Genomic DNA, 25,282 nt, shown 5'->3' with positions numbered 1-25,282 from the left:
GGCAAAAGGGGGGGGGGGGGTTGGCGGGAAGGAGGGGCGAATGGGGGGAGGACACGTGGATGTCGTCTCTTCTGTGTAGTTCTTATGAAAGACAGAGCTCTGAAGTTGAGCTGCGAGTTTGTTGAGAGCTCGGCTATGGTGCTCTTCTCCCTCCTTTGCACCTGATCTTCCCTCCCATTTCGCCTTGCATGGATCAGGTACTCCTTTTCTCCCTTTCTCTTTTGTTTCCTTCTCCTTTGTTTCTTTCAGTTTTTCCCATCTTCTTTTCCTCTCCTTTCCCCCTCTTCGTTGCTTTGCCTGCGCCCAGATCTGCCTCCGCTCTCTCCTCTGCTTCACCAACAGCCTCTGCAAAGGTCCAATGCCGCATTTTTATGCTGGCGAGCCTCTGCCGGACACCTTCCTAACTCAAATATCCGATCTTGTAAAGCTTCTTGCTCAGCTTTGCAGTGCTCGCTGCTTTCTTTCTTCGTTCATTCCGTCGTTGGGAACAGCTCGGTAAGGATTGCAGCTTTGACTGCAGCCTGAAGAGCTCAACTTGGTTGCATCTTCGCTTGCTGAAGTCCACGTCATCGCTTTTCCCGCTTTCTGTACGTGAAGCGCATTGTCATGTCTGCTCGTCTTCGCTCTGTCCTATGGACTTACAAAGCGAAACTAGGATCTGAACTCAAGACGTGGGAAGACACACGAGGTTAAGGCCATAAAAAATTACCATGGATCACATGGTCAATGCGAAGCACAACGTAAAAGGGAGACTTTTTTTGTGCTGCTTTGTTGAAAATCAAATCCGTACCGCGTACCTCTATCCGGAATTTTTAGCTGCAGTTGCGGAGTAATTTTCACGTGAAGTATGAATTGTAATGCTTCTCCTTTACTTGATGCTTCAAAGCTTCACAATGAATCCGCTAGTATAATGTCAACGCCATCTCGTTTGTTTCTGTAATGCAGTATCAAAAGGTCGAGAAGATCGGGGAGGGGACATACGGCGTCGTATACAAAGCAAGAGATAAAGTTACCAACGAAACAATTGCTCTGAAGAAGATTCGTTTGGAGCAAGAGGATGAAGGAGTTCCAAGCACTGCTATACGCGAAATCTCATTGTTGAAAGAGATGCAGCATGGTAACATTGTAAGGTGTGCTTTTGTTTACGAGCTTATTGCTCACTTCCCATGTCTACCCCAGGCGTTGAAAATCGTTGTTTTGTATACCGTTCCAAGCTTCGGCTATTCTGCTAGATGTTTCTCTCTTGAGAGGTCGCTGTTCCGCTTATCTTATAGTTACAGTTACCGGATGTTATCATGTCCTGAGGTCGTCATCTTACTCTTGGTGTGTCCTTCCAACGTTTCTTCATTCCTTAATAATGTTGCCTCTTTGAGAGTATTACCCTTACTCTAGGTGTGTCTTTCTAACATTTCTTCATTTCTTCATTTCTTAATAATGTTGCTTCTTGGAAAGTATTACCATCTGGTTCCTTGTTGTCAAAGCGTATGCCAACGCTTCTACTATATCATATCCAGACTGTTCTGACTAATAAGCTTCTGAAGCGAGGGACTAACATAAGCGCTCAGTATCTCCACCGGGGGCTGATCTGCTTCTGATGGATTGAGTGAATTGAATCTATAGTTTCCTTTGTCTCTAAAAGCTTGCTATATGTGGATGTGTCAGGGATCCTACCTGTGGTCAGCCTAAGATGTTGAGTTTGAGGTCAAATGCCACTGGATAGTTTTGCTCCCCCTCAGTCTGCTTCTGATGCTATGAGTGGACTGAGTTTATAGATTCCTTGTACTATATGTGGATGTGTCAAAGGTAAGCTTTAATTAAAAGTTTAACTTAAATCCCAGGTCCCCCTGTAGCTAGCTCACGGTATGTGATTTGAGGTCCAAATGCTAGTCAATTGTAGAGATTTATTATGATATATTTACGTTGGACACTGGAGTGCAAAACTGTAAAAGCAAAAGACATGATGTACATCATTATAACTTTTACCTACAATGGGTGTGCAGACTTGGTATTGTTTTCCTGGAGGTCGAGCTAGGAAGTTGCAAAGAAGTATGCATTATGATATATTGCATCTGCATATCTGCATCATTGAAATCGCGTGGTTATGAAAGTGAAATGCATAAACTCCTGTATTATGTCATCCATTGCATTTTGCAGAGGCAACGTACAAATTGAGGTTTGCTGTGATTATGCATGGAATATTTGCTGCTGTTCTAGTTTAAAAAAAGTTATTGATGGTTATTATCTGTGTAGTATCTACGTACTGTCGCGTTTCTTGTGGGCTATTTATAGGCTCAATCTGCCCTAGTCTGGTCGGCCAGATTTACAGCCAGTCGGCCAGGAGGGGCTGGCCATAACCTATAAGGATATCAGTCAGCGGTGCTATTACTTTTGGATGCAAAATAGAAAGCAAATGGTTTTCTAAAGGGAGTCTGGCTATTATAAGGCAATTTTCGAAGGGTGATCTCCAAATGATGAAAGTATCTAGTGGCTTGACTCAAGTACAAGCGATCTAGGATAGTTTTGATATGCGTGCCGTGGTGGTTTTTTCGTATCGTACCATATGGTACGTTTTGTACTATACGGTATGAGTATCGTACGTCAGTGTTATTAATTCTTGTGCAAGGTACTTAACTGTGCTGTGTGATGGTGCGCCTCTTTTCGCTTGTTTCTTGTTGCATTCAGCTCCACTGTCCTATAGCTTCCATAGCTGCAGCCTCCCTTCAGTTCTCCTACAGTCCCGTATAGCTCCCTTCAGCTCTCCTCCCTGATAGCTCTCTTCCTTTCGCTCTCCTACAGCTTCCTTCAGCTCTCCCTTCACAACTCCCTTCCTTCAGCTCTCCTCTTTCACTCCCTTAAGCTATCCACTTCCTTCAGCTCTCCTACAGTCCACTACCTTCAGCTCTCCAACTGTCCACTACCTTTAGCTCTACAACAGTCCACTTCCTTCAGCTCGCCTACAATCCACTACTTCAGCTCTCTATTCCTTGTTTGGGCTCCCTATTAGTCATTCTCCATCTTGAGCACCCTTCCCTCACCTCTTCATTCAGCCCTCCCTTCCTTCCTATTTCAACCTTCAGGAATCAACCTATTGCTCCTTATTTCAGAATCCATAGCAGCCCATTCATTGTTCATTTCTGCCATAGTTTAGTGAATTCTACTCAACTCCCAATTGTCAGCTTCAACCTATTGTGCAATGTAGCCTGCAGCTTGCTCTTGCAAGCTCTCGTTCGATCTCTCTCATTGCAGATCTGAGTTTAAAACTTCACAGCAGGTAGGAATGGTAGACTCGCGAGTCTACTATTTATAGTGTGAAACTTAGACCTACATGATCATAGATATATCATGTTTCATAATCCTTATATTATTTGAAACTTGAATTTATGATTTTCTTTTTTCTTTGTGTCTATTTTGATCCTAATCTTCTGTATAAGAAGATGTCAGTCTACACAAAGTTGTAGTCTCTTCATCTTGTTTTTGTGAAACATATCCCTATTTGGTACCAAATACTACAAGTTTTGGTGCAAAAACATGAAAGTACTATCATTGCGGTGTTCTGAATATCAGTGCACTTACTCCTCTTTGTATTGCATGCCTAAATGGGATGGCAAGGGGATTAAAGATTGCAGTGTGATCTCACATGACACATATAAGTCTTACGTGAGTATGTAGATCAATTTTTTGATGACTTGTCTATGGCTGCTAATACTCCTAGTGCTCTACTTTTTGACGACGTTACGGAGATGGAGACTATTGGTACTTACTGCTTTCTACTGTATTGATATGGAAAAGAGATCATAGAATGATGCTGGTGTCACACATATCATACCTGACTTTGTTTGGAATGCTTTTGCGAGTTGGTAGAAAGAGAGACAACGGATAGCTGAGTTTTGAGATTGGTAAAGCAATTGTGGATCTCAATTTCTCATTCAATGTCATGGAAGAAAATGATTAAGATAGTTGTGAAGGTGGGATTGACAGGGGATTGAGAAGACGCACATCGCCATGCTTGATGAACAGATGCAAAGAGTCGGTGTATTAGAGCAATGTGGAGAACGTGTGGATGCAGCATACTTTTTGATGGATAGAGTGGCCTTAAGAAGATGCGGATTGTTATTATTTTGGTCCCCTCTTACTACTGTTGATTGCTATGATGGAAGAGGGAGCAACAAGATGACAGGGGAGTTGATCTATAGGCACAGTTGAGCAACCATTATATAAGTGGGCTCAGAAAATGTAATGCAAGTCATTTTGAACTATGCTTTCCATTGTAGAAGGATGGAGTGGATGGTAGAAAGAAAGAAAGAAAGAAAGTTTATTAAAGTCTTCGGAAGATCGATGGGTCTATGAGACTGTGAAAATCCTGATACAACGAGCTGTGGTAGTGGAGCTACTAAACGAGCGTCCATACCAATGCAAAATGCAAAATGCCAAAAATGCAGAAACACGGGCCCACTCTGTATCCGACAAGTTTGGCCCCCAACAAGGACTACCGTACATCCCCGCTGGGCGAGCCAAGGAGTCAAAAAGTTCTCCGGGCTCATAGGATCCCTTGCCTTGTGGATGGGTGAGATAGTGTTAATGGTCCAAGTGTGTGGAAATCCCAAACAAACCGCTTCATTAAAAAGCTTTGCTAAGATCGGGGCTAAGAGGTTAATCCCATATGCAATGAACTCAGTACATAGATCCTCATGACTCGGCCATTATGAAGTTTCATTACAGCATCCTTTACCCCTCCTCTAGTGAAGAGGGTGCAGGATGTGGGACGAGGCATGTGTGAGGCTAGGGACTGGCTGATTTGGGATGTCATAAAGTGCGTGCATAATCAAACCAGATCTGGGTGTGAGTGAGTGGCGGAGGGGACCGTCCTTCTTGAAATCTCCGCCAGAAGTCCTTAGAGTTGTTACTAAACAAAATATTCAATAGCTCCTCCTCGTTTCGATGAACGTAGTCTATTTTTTTCCTTCGTACCAGTCTACGGTATTCACGTAGCGTATCTGGTGCGCTCAGAAGACTGTTTTTGGTTTCGAATCTGAGTTGACAGCATAAGGCCTTACACTCATCATCGTACCAACTATTACAGGGTACGGTTCTAGGGGGTGGTGGGCGGGTGGTGTGGGGAAAGGCGTGAATGGCAGCCTCGTGTAGTGAGCGGGTGACAAGGGTAGCACGATCCTCTAAAAGGGATATGAAGTCAATATAAGCGAGAAGTATGTACAGACGGCCAGAGTAAGAAGGTGAGTGATCCTGATCAAAGCGTATATCGTGGTAGGTGGAGTAAGCCCTGATAGGGGTGAAAGGTGTTGTGCGAAGGGAGATGGAGATGCGAAAGAAAAGGTATGTGTGATCAGTCCTTGGGGGGAGATGTGCTACAGTGAAGTCAGTAATGCGAGATGTGAAGACGGGATCCCATGATGTAATCAACAACTCTAGAGCCCCCCCATGTGGAAAGCATGTGAAACCACCTGAAGCGGGTCATCTGTCAAGACCATTATAGGTAATGAGATCATGTATTCTGCCGAGGTCTAATAGGGCCTGCCCATAGGATGAAAGTGGACCTCGCCTGTTAGCCGAAACCCGTAGCATACCTGCCTCCTCAAGGTCAACATCTGCCAGTAGAGTGGAATCATCTCTGAAATCAAGAAGTGGTACCTGACAGGTCTTTGTCCTCGCGTTGAAGTCCCCCACTAGAAGGACTTCTCCGTGGCTAGAAAAGTCAACGATGGACTGATAAAGGGTAGCAAATGGGGATGTCTCATCATCACCTCGAATATCTCTGGCAAAGTGAGAGGTCTCCAGGGGGAAGTAGCAAATTGCGACAAATAGATCCTGGCTATCCATGTGTCGTATCCGGATCCAAAGAAATCTGGAATGTGTATCTCTCTGTTCTACTGAAATGATCCCCCGAAGTGTGGATCTGAAAAGGATTGCGACTCCACCTGAACCTCGAACTCCTCCTGTACCCCTCGTCTCATCTCTGTAGGTAGACTCCCATGTATATCCGTTGACTATTGGGAGAGGGCGCTTTGGACTCTGATGTGTCTCTGTATAGAAGACTATGTCGTGGCTTGTATAGGATTCTGAGAAGTTCCCTGGTTCTGACCATAAGGTACCATTACAGTTTCAAATGGTGCAGGACAGGGTCTCGGATATCTGAGTCTCATAGGCCCCGCTTTCCTATGTAGGGGAGGGGGCAGGTGTGCTATGGGGGCCTGTAAGAAGTCGTCTCTCTCGTACCACTGCCCACTTGTCCTCCTTTCAGGCTTGATCCCGCTGCTGCAGCAAAGAGCGCCTCTCCTCAACCTGTAGAGGTGTGAGATCCTCATCCATAGAGATCGCTGGCTGATCTCGAAGGACTGACCTGCGTCGTAGAGCTGAAAGTCGTGCCTGAGTGTCATGAAATCGTATGATTAGGGGTTGCTCTCGGTTGGGATCTCTCCCCACCCGCCATGCCCTCTCTATCCTGTGCTCAGCCACACCCAGGGTAGCGGTCACGAACGCAGTCGCATCTACCATTGGTGTAGCCTCAGTGCGTGGGATCCCGCATACTCTGATGTTGAGAGCCTTACTGGCTCTCTGCTGCTGCTCCATGAGGGTAGCCGAAACGGTGACCCTTGCGGGTTCTCGTTTGGCCACGTCAACCCATCTGGAAGTCTCCTCAATAGCAGATTGCATGCTCGCAATCTATGCCTCGACCACCGGGTTCTCCTTGGGACAGTGTGTATGGCTGTGACCTCTTGTCGGAGTTGCATGATATCCTGTCTGAGTCCCTCAATAAGATCCGCCTGCTCCCGAATGGCCCTAGCTTGCTCCTGGTTGAAGCGGACCTGCTTCCGTGCGAAGCGAGCCAGCTCCATCTCTCGCTCACAAAAATTATGTATCTCTGTGAGTAGGGTCTCACGGGCCTCTGGTGTGTCAGTCCACCCATGTCCATGTTGAAATTGTGGTAACTGTGGCATGAAAGAGTGGGATTGAGTCCGAAAACTGGACGGTGGCTGAGTGAGGAACGGAGATGACAGTGGAATGGGTGAGGCAGTCCCAACGGGGTGTGGGAGGATGGGCTGACTGAGAGGGAGAGGGGAGAGTGAAGCGTAATGCGGCACAATGTATGACACCTCGGAAGTAGGTGTCAAAAGCTATGTGAGAGCTGTAACAGGAGAAGAGGGAAAGGGAACAACAACCGGCGCCATGGGCATGAGTATGTCACTGATCGTAGATGTAGATGGAGCTGAGACTGGAACTAGAGTTGGGCCTGAAGCGGGGATTGAAGTCGAAGTAGAGATAGAGATAGAGATAGAGGGAGCTGAGGTTGGAGCTGAAAACGAAACTGACACTGTAGCGGGAGTTGAGGTTGAGGTAGAGATAGATGCTGAAGAAGCTGAGGCGGGTCCTAACTTTGCCTTGCTGTTTACCCCGAGTCCACTTCGGTTGTAACGCGTGTTCACATCCTCCAAATTCAGTTGTGTCGTTTGCTTTTTTTTGTTTTTGTTATTTTCGTCTTTCTTGGCTTTGTCCACCATTCTCTTGGGGTGCGGGTGCAGATTGTAGTGTTAATGTTCAACCGGGAGCGGGAGCAGCAGTTCCCTCCCATAATGGGAGGCACGCCCAGTGCGAGGTGGTGGAGAGGTAGTGCGGAAGCCTGAAGTGGAGAGGCAGCCAAGAGGTGGAGAAGGAGGAGAGGCTAGTTTTTTTTTTTTTTTGGGGCCCCCCACGGACAAGAGACCCCCCCAAAAAAAAAAGGGTGGCTGAGTGAAGGGGAGGGAGGGAGGTGGGTAGTGGCTGAGTGAAGGGGTAGCGGGGAGCGAAAGGGGGGGGGTGCAGTTAGCTGCAGCAGTTGGGAGGGCTGAGCGGGGGGTAGCGGGGGGGCTGGGCGAGGGCTGAGCGGGGGGGCTGAGCGGGGGGGTAGCGGGAGGGCTGGTAGCTTGGGGGCTGAGCGGGGGGGCTGGTAGCGGGGGGGCTGAGCGGGGGGGCTGAGCGTGGGCTGAGCAGGGGGTAGCGTGGGCTGAGCGGAGAGAGAGAGGCTAGCAAGAGAGGAGAGGCTGAGCAGGGAGAGGCTAGTGGGAGGGAGAGGCTGAGCGGGAGGGGCTAGCGGGAGGGAGAGGCTGAGCGGAGAGAGAGAGAGAGAGAGATGTATTGTGTTGACTCTATGCACTTCACATTCTTTAAATCTATAGATAGAGAGGAGCCGTCTCCTTCCATAGCGTTGACTCTATGCACTTCACATTCTTTAAATCTATTGATAGAGAACATAGGCAAGCTTGATTCGGTGCACGCTACCGTGAGGTAGGCTAATAACATTATGGTATTCTTCATGAAAAAGCCCAAGACATTGTCTCTTCTTCGCGAGTACTTACAGCTGAGCTCTCCAAGACTGGATTTGTCTACATGTTTCTTGTCTTGGAGCAGCTGTATGCTGTGCACCATGACTTGCATCGGGTAGTGGTATTTGATTAGTGAATACATTGAAAAAATTCTAGGGATACAGATGCTTCAAATGCAGCTCTCTCCTCGCGGCAATAGGTAGTTGGCTATTGTGATTGCTTTAGACCACTGCGTGCGACACTGTGTGACAGACATGGAGGGGTGCTCCCTTGGTCTTTGTACCACTTGATGCAGAGGGTACGTACGAGCTAGAAAAATATATCCTTAGTATTGATCTAAAAGTTATAACACTTAATTTGAAACGAAAACATTATAAGTTAGAACTTGTTACGGTTTACTTAGTGCTTATTACTTACACAAGCCAGAGGTAGACGCAAGGCTAGGGAGTAGTTTCAGTTCAATCTATTTAATGGATATATACAGGTTGAGGTAGCTCCTTGACTTGGATTGAAGTAGACATTAAGAAGACACCTTGTTCCTAAAGGATGCATGGATGAGCAAAGGTAGAGATTCGTGAGATTGAGTATGACGATGATGGTCCCAAAACCGGCGTTTCTGTGCACTTGAAATGGTTCGCCATTTCGGTTGTGTTTTTGAAAAAAGAAACACCGTTTTGGGTAGGTAATTTTTGCCCAAACCTTGCGACTCTCACGTTGCAGCCGTGGGTCTTCTCTCTCTCTCTCTTCAGCCTCTCCTCCTTGCTCTCCTCTCATCCTATAGCTCCTCTCTCAGGCCATGCCCCCCCCCCTTGCTTTCCTCTCCAACCTCTTCTCCTTGCTCTCCTCTTCTCTCCTCCTCGCTTTCTCAACCCTTGCCCTCTCGTCTCCTTCTTACTCTCCTTTCCAACCTTTCCTCGTTGCTCTCCTTTCCTCTCCTCCTTGCTCTCCTCAGCACTTGCCCTCTTCTCCTTGCTCTCCTCTCTAGAGATAGTTATGGGGTTTTGGCTCGTCTCCTCTCCTACCCAGACCAACGGTGTTTGGTTGGTTTCATTCATGAGATGCTTAGACACTGCGAGAGGACACTCCGAGCACGGAGACAGGAGCAGAGTTCTTCCTCAACTGATACCTCTCAAAGCTCTATCACAGAGTTCTTTCAGCCAGATCACATAGACCCCCACGAGACGAGACCTCGACATGACCGTGACTTGGAGCTTGTGACCCAACAGCTCAGACAGAGGGTCGACACATAGAACATACTTGGGGACATCCCCTCCTTGTTTAGGGTCGGAGCTCGATCGACGCCCGTCACAGTGGCCTTGGTTAGACGCAGATCTACGACCAAGAGACGTACCAGGACTGCACCCTTGAGGGGTTGATAATGCTCTATTATTGACCTCATGCCTCCACTGCCTCATCCATTGTGATGTCCTGTTGATGATGATGATGATGATGATGATGATGATTATGATGATGATGATGATGATGATGATTTTGAGATTGATATATAGTTGACTATCGAGATGACTATGTTGTACTTAGGACTTAGTACTACCATTTTGCATTTTTTACATTCTGCACTAGTGGGGATGCTCGTTTAGTAGCTCCACTATCACAGCTCATTGTATCAGGTTTTCCACAGTCTCATAGATACATCGGGTCTTTCGAAGACTTTAATAAACTTTCTTTATTTCTTTCTTTCTTTCTCCTCAACCCTTCCCTCTTCTTTCCTCCTTGTTGTCCTCATGGCTCTTTCCCTCGGTCCTTATCCTCAGCCTACGTGTCTCCGAGTGCATTTTGAAAACATGCAGAGAAATTGGGAAGCTATGAGGAATTTTGTGGCTCTAAAAAGTGAAATTGTAAATTTTGTGAAATGGAAAAGGAGGGAGCGTCACCCATGTGAAAGACCATCTTGTTCACGTGTCAAGCAAAGATGGAGGGCCATGTCCCTATATTCTTTAAGATGTAAGGAGAGCCGTGAAGAATGTAGGTGAAAGCGTTTGGTCCTTCCTAAAGATTTTGATTTTGTGGAGCCATTGAATGGCGAGGGAGCTAGTTCAAGTCAAGCAATGGCAGCAAAGAGGGACAGAGATACAGAGTTGGAGAGTAGTCATTCCTCTATGTCGGCTGTGCATGCAAAGAGGACTCCTTTGCTAGGGGATGTATCACGAGCCATTGCTCTACTACCTATAAATTTTGTATAAAGAGCCAACATCCAAGCTGACTTTCAAAAGCAAGCAATGGTAAGGCAACTAGGGAGCTCACAGGATTGTTTATACAGTGTGCCATTTCCTTTCATGTGGCCAAGAGAAACCAACGGAGGAAGACCATAAGAGCCATCAGTCGCATTGGATGTGAGTGGGAAGGTCCTTCATCTGAGGCTCATCTAGTGAGCTCAAGCACGAAATAATTGTAGCTAGAGCCCTTGAAGGAAACATGGCTGCACTATATTGTGATGGTGGGTGAAGTATGGAAATTGTGCTTCCTATACTCAAGTTTCAACTACATGCAATATAGTGCAATGTGAGTTAGATGATGGCTTAATGACATCCATCAGGGCAGTGACTTATGGTGATGCGTACATGCAGGGGCGTGTAGAGAATGATCTCTTGGCCTTCCACAGCCATATGGGGAACATTGGCCAACAAATTGCAAAGTTTCGAGAGACTCAGCCATAGCGTGTCTCATGGTGGGAGAAGTATGGAAATTGTGCTCCCACATTGGTAATTCACTACCCATAAACTTAAGTTTGAGCTACATACAACATAGTATAATGTGAGCTACAACTTACATTTCAAGGGCAAATTGATGTAATGGGATCTAGAGTCCTGAGGTCTAAGATTGTGAGTGTGTGAACACATGGTGTGCCTAGATAGGTGTCAGTAGGTGTGATTGATGATGTGTCAGTCAGTAGGGGTGTGATTGAGAGAATCATGGAACTAATTGAGAGATTTGTGGATCTAGATGCTCTACTGAGCTCACATGTGATGTCACTACTGGATGTAATTGGAGCCTATATATTGGGTCTGTCTCTCATGAATAAACTCTCTTTTGCCTCACTTGTTGAATCCTTTTTGCAAGTCCAACATGTGGTGTTAGAGCATTGGTTCACTCTCCTTGAGACCTCCTTGAGTGCCATGTCATCATCTTCTTCATCACACTCTCTTCTCTATTTTTATCTCTTTTGAGCAGAATTTTCAAGCGCTTGTTCTCCCAATGTAGGCGACAATTCTCCAAATCCTTTCAGCCATAGATTCCCCTCATATAGGCGCACTTCTACTCCAAAGGGTTTCTGGAAATTGTTCTTCTACAACCCGTGTTGATACTCGTTTCATCTCGTGCCATTTTTGTCAATTCAGCTTGTTGGAGCCACCATTTTAAAAACGGTCTGAGGTACACTTAGGCGATCCTATGGGCTACCTGTTGGTGAATTTTGAGGACAAATGGTCAAGGGAATGAGGAGAAACTGAGGAAAAACCAGTCGGGTTTTTGAAGAAGACATGGTTTTTGGAGGTGGAGAAGATGCTGTTGCCCCTAGTGGTGTGAAGCTTCATTTGGCTTGAGACTTGCACTGAGTCTTCTACTTCCAAATACCTTTGATTACGCAGCAAGTGCCCTTTGCTTGATGCTTTGTGGAGTGAGGTAGCAATCCTGCAAGGGTCCTCTGCAAGCATTTCTAGACTATTTTTGAATCTTGATGCTATACTAAATGCTAAGGTGATGCTTGAGGAGTTCAAGCACAGTTCAGAGATTCAGAGATTTCTTTTTCAGTTGTGAGAATGCTCTTAGAAGTTCAGTTGAATGCATTTTTCATCTTTTATATTGAGGATTGAAGTTATGGTATTTTGAAGTGGATTTCAAGTCATACTATCTTGTTGACTAGTTGAGTAGTGTGGATTGACCATGGCAAGAGCTTACATGAATGAAGAATATATTATGACTTACATGATGATTTTCAATGGATATGATTGGAACAAAGGTTTCAACTACAACCATTATGATTCTTATTTTGAAGATGCCTTAGTTATGGTTTCAGTATCTTTCATGATGTATGAAATGTACTTGTATTTGGTTAACTATACCTTGCCATACAATCATGACCACCTCTTGTACAAGAGTAGACATTGCCCTTGCATGACAAGTAGTAAGACTCTCTTCAGTCCATATGATCATAAAATGTTTTTAAAGCTTTGACACTCCAAGAAGGTGAAGGACTAAAAGGATCTTGTATTGCAGAATATGGACAAGATACATTAAAAAGTGTGGAGAAGGACAAAGAGCAAAGGAGTTACAAGATTGGCTACACCAAGAACCTCTCTTATGACAATGAACCTCACACTATGGTAGCTTGGAAGAGAAGGAGGAAAAGGATAAGATATGCCATCAAAGGGAGGTATTTCCCAATTGTAAACCAACAAACCAATTGTCAGAGTGAGATCACGTTGGGATGAGGATGCCCAAATGAGTCTACTGCTGATGCAACTAGAGTGAGTACCAGGGTGTGGATCATGTGTGTTGCCACTAGAGGTGGGCAAGCCATGAAGTTTCCCATGGACTATTGCTAGGGTTGAGGTCACTAATTTGTGGGAGGAAATGAAGGATAAATTGATGTAATGGGATCTAGAGTCCTAAGGTCTAAGGTTGTGTGTGTGTGAACACATGGTGTGCTTGGATAGGTGTCAGTAGGTGTGATTGATGATTGTCAGTCAGTAGGTGTGTGATTGAGAGAATCATGGAACTGATTGAGAGATTTGTGGATCTAGATGCTCTATTGAGCTCACATGTGATGTCACTACTAGATGTAACTGGAGCTTATATATTGGGCATGTCTCTCATGAATAAACTCTCTTTTGCCTCACTTGTTGAATCCTTTTTGCAACTCCAACTATTGGAATGGTCACCTCCCCATCTGTAAGCCCCCAAATGAGGAGAGCGTGTGGGAGGGAGACCTAGGTCAGAAGATGCCCAAAGAAGAGAAAGGGAGGGGGACTGCCACATGGGCAGCACCTCACACAAAGCAAGAAGGGTACCTGGCAAGTTGTGGAGCTCCTGATGTACAGGGCAGACACGTGGACATCAGGGACCTGCAGCAGCCTGATTGCGCAGGGATTTCCAGCAAGGACAGACGGTGCAGCAGTACGGAAGGGTACGGTATGCATACGTGGCTGTACGGGGCTGGTGAAGGCCTGTCAGGAGGCAAGGATGCTGCAGCAGGAAGGCGCCTGCATGAAGAAAGATATGGGGCAGATGGCAGAGGCTATGGGCAGGAGTACAGCCTGCAATAGGGTCTCCAGCAGCAGCAAAGGGCAGCCTAGCAGCAGCCCAAAAGGGCCTGGCTAGGGCCCTTATATAGAGCTGGGCCCTTGCATTAATTGGAGGGCCAAAGGCCCTAGAAGTTTGGGCAATCGGTTTTTATGACAGGCCCTTGGGGCCTATAAAAGGAGAGGTTTGATGCCTCACAAATCATCCAGCAGCCAGCAGTTCCAGGGCAAAAAGGAGCAGCAAGAAGCCTACTCTCTGGGCCTATCTACAGGAGGTGAGAGAGTGCAACAGGTGCTGCAGACTTAGCTCTAGGGAGAGGCTGGACCTTGGCTGTCTTCTAGGGCAGCAAGGTGCTGAGATCATCATACCTTCTAGAGCAGCCATTCACAAGCAGGTTGGAGCAGTGGAACAGGGACCTGTGTGCTGCAGACAAAGCTTGGTAGGGGCTGCCCACCTAGGCTGATTCACAGGCAGTAAGGTGGAGAAGAACACACTGGACGGAAAGTCTACAGACGCTCGAGGTGGAGCATGCAGGCTCGAGTCTAGAGATAGCTAGGAGATAGGAGAAGTACCTTGTGGTAAGATCAGAGGACCACACCATTGGTGGGACTCTGGATCTATATCTCTTGTATTGTGTCCATAGTTTTGGATGGAAATATATTTTGGTGGTTTCTCTATCTGGCTGGTTCATTATCTATTGATGAGTTTGCACATCTAATCTATGTGACGCACATTAAGTAAAGAAGTTTGTGATTCCACACCCCACACGCACACTGTGTGAGCTCCTGGGCATTACTATAAGTCTTCCGTTGTGCGTACCCTCTGTTGGGTAATTTCTAACACCAACAATGTTCTACTTGATTTTAATTTCTAAATTCTAATTAAGTGTGGAGAAATGCATTGCCATTCGAGTGCTCTCTCATGATTGCAGTTCCGAGTCCATGTGGGAGGAATTGATGCACTTGGGCACTCTTCCATACAAAGTAGAAAAATTGGTTGAGTGTCTCTCAGCTAGAGCGGATGGTATTTTGTCATTGCGACCTCTAGCATCCTTGATAGGGATGCTAAGAATCCGGAGCCTTCTCAAGTGAATGTGAACAAGATTGACATTGAGGAGATGAAGTTCATCCCAGAGGTCCCATAGGATGAGCGAGATATGTACTCCTTACTTTATGGGGAGTTGACAACGTCCACTCGCACCACTTACTCTTCCACCTACTCTCAGAGGTAGAAGTCGAAGGGGGAATCCATTGCTTTCACTTTAACAATGCCAAAGGAGCAGGATCCTCTTCTAATTTCAATTTGAGGTTGACACTTAGGAGTTAGAGGAGACAGATGACGCCATGGATTTCGATGATGCTCAAGATTGGTTTTTGGAGCATGCATGATGCTATTGCACTTACTCTAGGGTTTTTGTGAGACTTTTGGATCCGATATGGATCATGTTTTGTATTGGCTACGTCCTAGACTATAGTACTTATTTTTAGGATTGTGTTTGTGACATGGATATGGATCATGGATCGTGTTTTGTATTCACTTTTATGATGCTTCAGGCTAGGTTCTAGAGTACTTGTTATTTATGATCTATTGTCTATGGTAATTGATATAGCGTGTGCGGCTTTGCCGAACTTGAATTCTTTGAAGTTATAAGCCATTGTGAAATTTGAAGATGTATATACTAGAAGAAGTGTCTTGATTCATGTCCATTATCACACGAGTTTCTATTTTCACTTTAAGTCATAACTTTGACATGATCATTTATACATTTGATGTGGCATGTCATGTGCATCCTATATTTGTTTTTGATGATTGGTCATTGATTCATTTGTTAGACAGACTATAGAAGACTTGATGTTTGAACTTTCTTTATTTTGAATGTTGAATCTTTAATCTTGATTCTTTATATAAATATGTAGGTTTAAACTTTAAACTGTACGTTTATGTCATGTGGACTTTAATGATAGATTTATGGTTTTAAAGTTCATACTATAAGTACGAAAATGTTCTCTCACTCCTCTTTCCCTCCTCTCTTCCTCTTTTTGGCAAAAGATGATTCTCAAAGCCGGTGTATCTGTCATACCTGAATTTTTTTCGTACAGCGTAGTGTGCCGGCACTCGTGCCATGTGTATTGTATCTAATGTATGGTATCACCTTAAAGCAATCATGTCTCATGAATAATAATGAATTTGCATAAGCATTCTATTGAGAATCTAATCATGGGAGAGTGTCTTGCATAAGATTGAAGAAATCGGTAATATCTTACTCATAACGATGATGGTATTATTTAAAGCACAAGAGATCTATCAATCTATACATACATACATACATACCATGATTGGTTAATATAACATCATGTGCCTAATGTAGTGCTTGGAGTCGTGCCTATAGCTCTCTTATCCAAAGCCATGATTGCCCATATAAGATTGTGTACAATACCCAACTGCTTGGATTTTTGTGATGAGGCAAACTTGGGATACTAAATCATTGGCCTTTTGGAAGCTCACATGTAGCAATATACTCTATTTTGGTATTGGAACTCCTTTATAGGGATCTAAGAATGAAGACGTGATTCATTGTGAATCGATCTTGCATGAAACTAATTTGCCTAGTCACTTGCATGCATGTGCTCTAAGCTTGCTTGCTAATGTGTATCTTAAGAGCTCGCCCATAACCCTCTGCCATCAAGTGACCAACTATGATAGTCCCAAAGTTTCGTGCATCTCTGAGTCCGAGGTCTTGTGAATGGGTATGATGTTGTTGGTAGTGTGTAGTTTAGGAGGTAAGAAACCCTTTGTAGAAGTTTTCATTCGACAATTTGGCTAGGATTGGAGCAAGTACACTCCACTTGTGGGTTAGGATTTTTTCTTGGAGGCCCTCTTGATTCTTGTCTTTGCCATTATATAAATTCTTGATGGCCTTTTTTAGGCAGGCTATGGTGAAGAGCATGGAGGTGGTGGGGTAAGGGATGCCTTCTAAGATGGGCACTGGCTGGTAAAAAACATCTTAGAGTTTGTAGCCGTGAACATAACTATTGGTCTTCCTATGCACTTGCTACTTGGCCTTTAGTCTTCAGGTACTGATTGGCTAATTAAAGGCAACGACTACCCAGAACACAGTTTTGGCAATGGGCCTTTAGTTGCTTTGATAAATCTTGTTGCACTTTGTTGAGAGAACATGTAATAGGGTTGGCATTCACATTCTTCTTTTGAGAATGGCCGTTCCAATAGTGTTGTAGCCTCTTTTTGGGGTGCCTGGCAGTGAGGCTTTATGTTCCTTCAGACCATATATTGTTGCATATACTGTTGGTCTCTGAAGTACTAGAAAATTGATGGACTTTATGCATGGTCTTTTACTGAGTTTTGAATTTTTGTTATGCAGGTTGCAGGATGTTGTGCATAGTGAAAAACGGTTGTACTTGGTATTTGAATATCTGGATCTTGATCTGAAGAAACACATGGATACTTGCCCTGAGCTTGCTAAGGACCCTCGTTTAATCAAAGTATGGTGAGCTCCACGGCCTAATCACTTAAGATTGGCTAATGTGCATTGGTTGGAACTGACTTCCTACTTTTGAATCTTTTCGTGAATGATCTCTCTGACCGGTGCACTGCATCATGAATGTGTTTTTAAATTATATTCCTTGCTTTGAAAGAAGATTTTAGTCCTTTAGGTAAATGAAAACTTAGAGACCACCACCACTTATTGCACAATACATTTTTCACGTCTTTCTGTGGAATAGACATGGATGAAAGGTAATTAGTGTCATGATGGCATTGCCCTCTAAAATGTTCCATTGCTAGATCTTCGCTGGCGCAATCGTCACCCTTTCATGTGCCTGCTGCTATGTGGATGGTAGTGCACGAAAGTACTCAGCTTTTTCTGTTTTTATCAAACGCCTTTTCCCTGGTTTCTTCCTTCCCTCCAAATCAATTTAAAAATCTGGCATCCTGCAAGAATGCTTATTGTGAGTCCCGACATTTGAATTAAGTAGTTCTTGTTGAATGCGCATTCAGGCAAGGCTTTGATTGAAAGATGCATGTTCTATGCTGCACTTTCAGGGATGCTTCCACATCACGTGTTCATGATTGACTGGGAGAGATTTGAATGTTGGTGGGCTTTAGCTTAGAGATTTTGAGTGGCAGATCTGTTTTGAGCCTGATTTAAAGTATGCTTTGACGTTCTAAATAGGAGAAATGGATTGCATGTGTTTGAGTTTGCACCATCCAGTCTTTTGAATTGACTTCTGAGTCACTGTGGTAATACTGAAGGAGTTCATTACATTTTTTAAACCAACTTTTGTACAGAAAGACTGCTTTTTGGCAGTTTGATGTTGTGACAAGTATCATGTTTGAGAGCATGTTTGAGATTTGAATGTTGGTGGGCTTTAAACTAGAGATTTTGAGTGGCAGATCCGTAAGTATGCTTTGACATTCTAAATAGGAGAAATGGAATGCATGTCTTTGAGTTTGCACCATCCAGTCTTTTGAATTGACTTCTGAGTCACTGTGGTGATACTGAAGGAGCTCATTACATTTTAAAGCCAACTTTTGTTTGAAAGACTGCTTTTTGGCAGTTTGATGTTGTGGCAGTTTGGATTGTATGTGTGAGAGCCTATGGTCTACACCCTCCATTGGGCACTGATGATGTCACTGGGGATGTAGCTAGTCCTTGCTATGCGTGATGGAGTTTATGGTTTTCAATCTTATGAGTGACTATCGTGAGATTGAAACTGCACTATGTTGTGTTTTTAGAGGATGAGTTTGGGAATGTTCCTGGATTCATCTAGGCATATAATTGTGACAAGTATCATGTCTGGTGAAGAAGTTTCTGTGTACTTATACATAAACATAGACACATACATAGACATCCACAGCCACAGCCACAGATACATATACGTACGCATGCACGCACACACACACATGCACACACTTTTTTGTGTGTAAGCAAACCTTTCATTTAGAGGAATGTACATACATAGCTGTCCCAAAGTTAGACAGCTAGTACACAAGCATATATATACATGTTGACATGTACACACTTTTTGTTTTTGTTTTGGGTGAAATATAGGACAGTCCCAAGAAAAGGGACAGCCAGTTACAAATCATAAGAAGATATCATTATATGACAAGAACGTAGGATAATCTAAATACTGCACATGTAGGCAATCATAAAGAGGTCGCCTTAAGGATGCTTGAAAGTACTGATACTTAGCCACTGAGGGATCACCAAAGACTCAATGGTAATGGTCCTTCCATAGAGTCCATAGTGCCAATAACAAACTCTGCAAAAGCGAAGATCATAGCCTTGTCTTATGGGATGAAAACCAAATATTTTGTCAAAACAAGCACTGGGAAAATGAGCCTGAAGCCTTTGGATCAGCAACAACAAGAAATCATAGGATTCAGTTCAGGGCCAAAAGATATGGTCACAGACTCCCGCGAAGACCAACATCGTCGACAAGTGGCAGGGCCAATATGACGACGAGCCAGAAGCTGTCTGAACGGCAGAACATCAAGTAAAATCTTGCCACAAGAATAACTTTTGCCGAAGAGGTAGTTAAGAAGCCCAAATATGATGCAATCTTTGGCGCCACCATTGAGAGGAGCGCGTGATTGACCAAATGCTATTGCTACAAAGAGAAATCCAAGGGGGAGGCAACAAGACCTTATATATGGATGCAACTGTGATACCTGCAAACGGTAGAGGACGGCAAACGTGGTCACTTGATTGTAAAACCCAATCTTTAAGTCAATCCAATATCCCTCTCACACGCACACACACACTTTTCTAGTGGAATTTTTGATGCTTTGTATTACATAGTGGCGTCCCCTAAATGGGGTGATCAAGAGACATCAGCTGAAGATCTCACTATATGACAAATATACACCGTAGTATATGTAATCGGTTTGGAGACAATCAATAAAAGATTGTTGCACGGAGCGTCTGAAAAAAGAGAGTAGAAAAAGTAGAATCACCAAAGACTCATGATTTCTGTCTTTCCATAGTCAAACTCTTGTCTGCATGGGAATCCCAAAAAGCCAGAAACGCTTCTCAAAGGTAGTCAAACTCTTGTCTCCATGGGAATCCCAAAAAGCCAGAAATGCTTCCCGAGGTAGCAGTAGGAAGTCTGGCTCTCTAACGCTGCTGAAGAAGTCCCAAGAAATTACAGGGATGTGGATAATGCCAAAGGAGGTGAGGCACATATTCTCATGGAGCCATATATCTGTGACAAACAGTTGGAGTGATATGTCTTCGTGCCAAGAGCTGTCTAGATGGAAGAACCCCTAGCATCACTCGCCACAAGAAAACCTGTTGTCGAAGAGGAACTTTGGAAGTCCAAAGCTGCCTTCCATTCCAATGTGAAAGGATATGCTTCCAATCAGATAACAGTTTAAAGACCACCACTTTGCTGGGCGATTCATGTGTCAAAGTAGATAAATGGATGCTCAAGTATGTGTGGGTGTGTGGATTTGTATTTGTGAGAGCATAAGTCCAAAGCTGCCTTCCATTCCAATGTGAAAGGATATGCTTCCAATCAGATAACAGTTTAAAGACCACCACTTTGCTGGGCGATTCATGTGTCAAAGTAGATAAATGGATGCTCAAGTATGTGTGGATGTGTGGATTTGTATCTGTGAGAGCATACTTTTATACTATGGTCTACACCCACTGTTGGGCACTGATGACGTTAGTGGGGATGTCATAGTAGCTAGTCCCTGCTATGCGTGGAGTTTATGGTTTTCAATCTTATGAGTGACTATCGTGAGATTGAAACTGCACTATGTTGTGTTTTTAGAGGATGAGTTTGGGAATGTTCCTGGATTCATCTAGGTATATTGCCTTAGTGAAGCCCAAGGTGGGGGCAACAAAACTTGATACAAGGAAGATACCATAATGTGAGATAGCCTCAAGGGATGGGCCGAGGAACGTGGGGAATGAAGAGTCCAATCATCAAGTGGTGGGACTGGCATAAAAGGTTGAAGCATTAAAGCAATCTTTTGCCATAGAGGTCGATAACGCATGCCTCAGCCATATTGTCTCGCAGCCAAAGGAAAAGATATCATGGTACCATTAGCATGAATCACATCAGCCACGGAGCAGACCCCTTTGAAACCAATAAAGTAGGAACGTCTGGGTTCCTACAAAGCCAAAAGAGGTTTAAGGATTTCGACCAATGCAAACTTTCAGCCCGTAAAGAATGGCCCTGCAAGGAGTCATGGCCGTGCCATTCCAAATGTGAAAGGATATGCTTCCAATCAGATCACAATTTAAAGACCAAAGGACAGCGTTTGATCTTGTCATATCACACACACACAAACACACTTTTTTTTTTTGGGTGAAATCCATTTGTCATTATATTACAATGAACAGTCCCAAAGGAAGGGACAGCCAGCTACAGACATCAGAAGATGTCACACACGCGCGCGTGCACACACACGTGTATGTACTTACGTACGTATATATATGTATATATATGGTTCTTGTGTGTGTACATATGTGTGTATGTATACATACACATGTCCATGCAATTACTGACTATTTAGCAGGCTTATTTCTTGGTGGAAACTCAAACCATTGTCGTGCCCATTCACAACAGCCATGTAGTATTTATGACAGCCTGTGATTCTTCAAATGGCTCATAAGCACTATTAAATTCTTAATTCAAATACCATAGCAAGTAATGATGTTTTTAAGGATCTTTTTTAGTTACAAGAAGTTAGTCTTTGCAATTTTGAGTTCTGCTGGAGGAGGATTCCTTAAGTACCACGGCCGATAATCAGACAGTACGGTGCCTCTTTCATATAAGGATCAAGTACACTTTAGATTTGTAAGACCAGCATGATTTTTTCCACAGCTTGGAGAGCTTCACTGTGTAGTCGTTGCCATCGGTTCTGTACTTGTTTCTGTCTATTCATGCTGGTGATAGCCTAGTAGCCAGATCAAGAAAGCTGGTTGTGGATTCAGCCATCGGAATATTTCAACATGATGCCAGACCTGCCCAATTAAGAGGGTTGTTGGCTGGTCATGTCAATGGCAGGACCTTCAGATTCCATGAAAAGTTCCTCCCTCCAGATACATGCTAGTGCATGGCTCTTATTGTTGGGGAGACGCATATATGTTATGTGGGACCAATCTCTCTGTTTTTGCATAGTACAAGTCAATGCTTTGTAATATGATAGTTTATGTTCTGCCATTAACTACTGTACTGCAATTAATGTCATTGTCGTGCTGCATAAGTGATTGTTTAATTGTTTCAAGATGACTAAATCTTTATTTGTCTATTCAACAGACATATCTATACCAGATCCTTCGAGGCATTGCATACTGTCATTCTCACAGAGTTCTTCACCGAGATCTAAAGCCTCAGAATCTGCTGATAGACCGACGCACAAATGCATTAAAGCTTGCAGACTTTGGACTTGCCCGGGCTTTTGGTATACCAGTCAGGACATTCACGCATGAGGTATGAGTATGCGTTTTTACTATGTGCAAACTTCATTTTGTAATGAAAATGGAGTTTTTGACTGTCAACATCTTCGTGTTTCTTAGTCCTTCAAAAAGTCTCTATCTTTTTTGTGTCCTTTACAAAACAATCAAAGTACAGTTTTAGACATGGGGATGTACCTATATCTTAGGCTTTCAGGAATGTGTTAGGTTCTAGTGTGGAGGAGGTTTTCTCTGGAGGCTACTAGTCAAGCAAGTAACATTACCTGATGGAAAATTATAGGTGGTGACATTATGGTACCGTGCGCCTGAGATCTTACTTGGTTCTCGTCATTACTCAACACCTGTGGATGTATGGTCAGTGGGGTGCATTTTTGCAGAGATGGTAAATCAACGTCCTCTCTTCCCGGGAGACTCTGAAATTGATGAGCTTTTTAAGATCTTCAGGTATTCCCTCTGATGACATAGCTTTGAATGTATATGTACTTCATGTAGGCCGTGAGGAGAAAATGACATATACCCTTCTAAATGATGCCACTAGGGGTGTTTTTTTTTTTCTTTTTGTGTTGCATAATAACTTCATCTGATCAATCTGGAGACTATGCACAGGGTATTAGGTACTCCAAATGACGAATCATGGCCTGGTGTGACCTCACTCCCAGACTTCAAATCCGCTTTTCCAAAATGGCCATCAAAGGTGATTAGTTTTGCATTAGTGATATGTAGTCTGCTTTCTTTTACCCAAAATGCGGCATTATGTTCAGTTTAGAATTTCAGCTTGTTTTGCATTCTTTTTTCATTGAGAACTAGCTTTATCTTGATCCAAATCTACTGTAGGTCAATTATACTGAAATGGGAGTTTTTTAATTTAAGTTAGTGCTCCCAATTATAGCTGATGCATTTTAACATCTTTAGGTTCTTGCACTAGCTTAACAGCTTGTCCACTATATGATCAGACAGACCATTTCCTTCTTGAGTAAATGACAGACTCTGGGTATTTATTTAGAGATGACTCGTATATATGTATTTTCACCAAGCCCAACAATTTCATAATGATTTTCTTGGGACTTGAAAACTTACACGTAATTATCGAACTTTTTAATTGGGAGTGATCATTTGAGTACCCAGTGCCACTCTCGCTGTCACATCTTGGATACCTTACCTTAATTTCATGTGTAACCTCTAGAATGACGACATTGCAGCGGTCAAAAGTCAGTAGAAGTCAAGTTTAACCATTATCAATTTTAGGTCTAGCTCATGCCATATCTTGCCAGCTTTTGATTGAGTTTTTGTGGACAGGATCTAGTGACAGTGGTTCCTGGGCTGGATCCTTCTGGAATTGAACTACTCTCTGTAAGTTGCTTGCATTATTTTTGCTAGAATGCTTTCCTTGCAGTCTTTAACATTCAATCTTTGTATGGTTTCAATGTGAGTCACCTCCCCTCTTTAATGATGAGATGCCATTGTTTTTTGTGCATAACATTGTGTTGTTATTTTTCAGAAAATGCTCTGCTTAGATCCCAGCCGTCGCATCACAGCTCGGAGTGCATTAGAGCATGAGTATTTTAAAGATCTTGGTTTAGTTCCATGATATAAGAAATTGCTCTTGATTGTACTATACCTGTTTCCCTAGTACTGTAGCATATTGTCTTGGAGTTTCTAAAGTGCAATGTTCGGATGACTGCGAAGATATTATAAGACTAAATCTGTAAAGCTCGTCTTTGAGCTTCTATGTTGCTGTGACGTTGGGAAGGGGGGCGGGAGACATTGGGCAAGAGCCCCCTGAATTTTGCGTGGTACCCCCCAATCTGGTATCAGAAAAACTATCTGCAGCTTCATTAGGGCTATCCATTTTGACAGTGATGATTATTCTTGATGTGGTTGCTGTCATCTTTTGCTGCATCGGCTAGCAAGTGTGGTACACGCCTTAGTTGTCGTTGTGTATTCCCCAGTATCTGGTTGTTGGTTGTATTTTCTACTATGCAATGCTTATCAATGAGGTTAGAGTTCCTGTCGAATTGAGTATGTCGTCTGTCTTTTCTTTTTTAATAGAGCAATTCGTTTTGGATGACTATTCAAATGTATTCACAAGTAGCAAATACGCTCCAACAACTCTTCGTGTCGGCAGCTTCATGTATCGGGCCTCTAAATGATGAATTGGTTGATATGAGTGATAGGCAAGGCTTGGCATACGTTATATGCTTGGTCTGGTTTCCAGTACATCTGATTTTCTGGGGCTGCATATCCAATTACTTTAACCTTCCAATAGCACCTTTCCAGCCTCTGATTTCCAAAACGATAATAACCCTAGAGATCTTTTTTGATGAGTTTTATGTTAACTTTGAACATTCACTTCTGTGTACAGGAAAGCTCAGGCTGAATAGTGTCCCTCTAGTAACGGGTGATCAACATCTTCAAAAAGGGAATTTCAATGGATAAAGGTCCAATCCAGGAGTCTTTGACTTGTATTAGAATTTCTGTCCCATTATAGATATTTTCGATGACGGCAGAGTGTCGTTAATCTTGGAAGAAGAATGTGAACTTGATGTGCCATTTGCAAGAGTTTAAGTTGCATATGCTTGCACTCGTTTTGTTCACAGATAAGAGCCTAGTAAACAAACCCCAGCCCCCCCCCCCCCATGAAAATGCAGTTTTTTCACAAAAGGAGTAGATGGTTGAAGCAACTATATAGATGTCTAGCAACTCTTGGTGGGGGCTTCAATCTACAATTGAACTATTAAATTTGTCATTTCAGTATCAGCTGTTTACACCATATGAAGAGGCTTGGTGCCTCAAAGTTTTACTTTTAGAAGACTCCACACATTAGTCATTTCAGTGCCAGCATACAAAGAGAATTTGAGAATGTTTTGTTGCTTTGAAATAAGAAATTGTACTACAGTATAAAATGAAAGCATTTAGGAAGTCCAATAAGATCTCTTGTGACTTAGGTCCATGGCAACTCTAATAGAATTGAGGTTAACACATAAATTATGGATTTAAAATTCATGGCAACTCTAGTTGACTTGAGGCTAACACTTAAATAATAGATTGCACAAATAATGCTCTATGCAGTTCGCATAGAAATGGTTGAGGTAGTTTATTTTAAGGTGAAGCTGAAAGTAGAAATTGTAATGAAGACAATCTTAGAAAATGAATGTAAGAAGCAGAATGTACTAAGGTTACATCTCAAATGATCGCAGCTGTTCCTAACAATCTGAAGCTCTAAGTAGAATGGGAATCTAGTAGGAGGTGCAAAGGA

The 25,282-nt window shown here is 43.4% G+C and overlaps 1 protein-coding gene across 2 annotated transcripts; it reads left to right on the top strand.

Moving 5' to 3' along the window:
• The first annotated feature begins 84 nt into the window (after positions 1 to 84).
• Positions 85 to 23,899, top strand: LOC147881488 (cell division control protein 2 homolog). 2 transcript variants are annotated; one of them, XM_087402317.1, is made up of 8 exons: positions 85 to 197; positions 946 to 1,130; positions 16,957 to 17,077; positions 21,869 to 22,042; positions 22,307 to 22,470; positions 22,633 to 22,720; positions 23,323 to 23,376; positions 23,525 to 23,899. In XM_087402317.1, exons 1-8 carry the CDS (start codon positions 189 to 191, stop codon positions 23,612 to 23,614), a joined length of 885 nt encoding a protein of 294 aa, XP_087258443.1. In that variant the 5' UTR covers positions 85 to 188; the 3' UTR covers positions 23,615 to 23,899. The 2 variants fall into 2 exon arrangements, with proteins under 2 accessions (XP_087258443.1, XP_087258444.1); XM_087402318.1 differs by lacking the exons at positions 85 to 197; positions 946 to 1,130 and adding an exon at positions 10,924 to 11,038.
• Positions 23,900 to 25,282: the final 1,383 nt, after the last annotated feature.

This window comes from Dipteris shenzhenensis, chromosome 31 (assembly GCF_047967505.1).
Source record: "Dipteris shenzhenensis isolate YYH24624 ecotype China chromosome 31, Dip_SZ_1.0, whole genome shotgun sequence".
Lineage (NCBI taxonomy): Eukaryota > Viridiplantae > Streptophyta > Polypodiopsida > Gleicheniales > Dipteridaceae > Dipteris > Dipteris shenzhenensis.
Note: the sequence above shows the minus strand (reverse complement) of the source record. Positions and strands in the feature narration are given on the sequence as shown.

Bases quoted from the DNA above. Each gene is read 5' to 3' on its own strand.
- LOC147881488 (XM_087402317.1), top strand. The intron at 22,043-22,306 runs GTATGAGTATGC...GGAAAATTATAG, and splicing joins TCAGGACATTCACGCATGAG to GTGGTGACATTATGGTACCG. The intron at 22,721-23,322 runs GTGATTAGTTTT...TTTTGTGGACAG, and splicing joins TTCCAAAATGGCCATCAAAG to GATCTAGTGACAGTGGTTCC.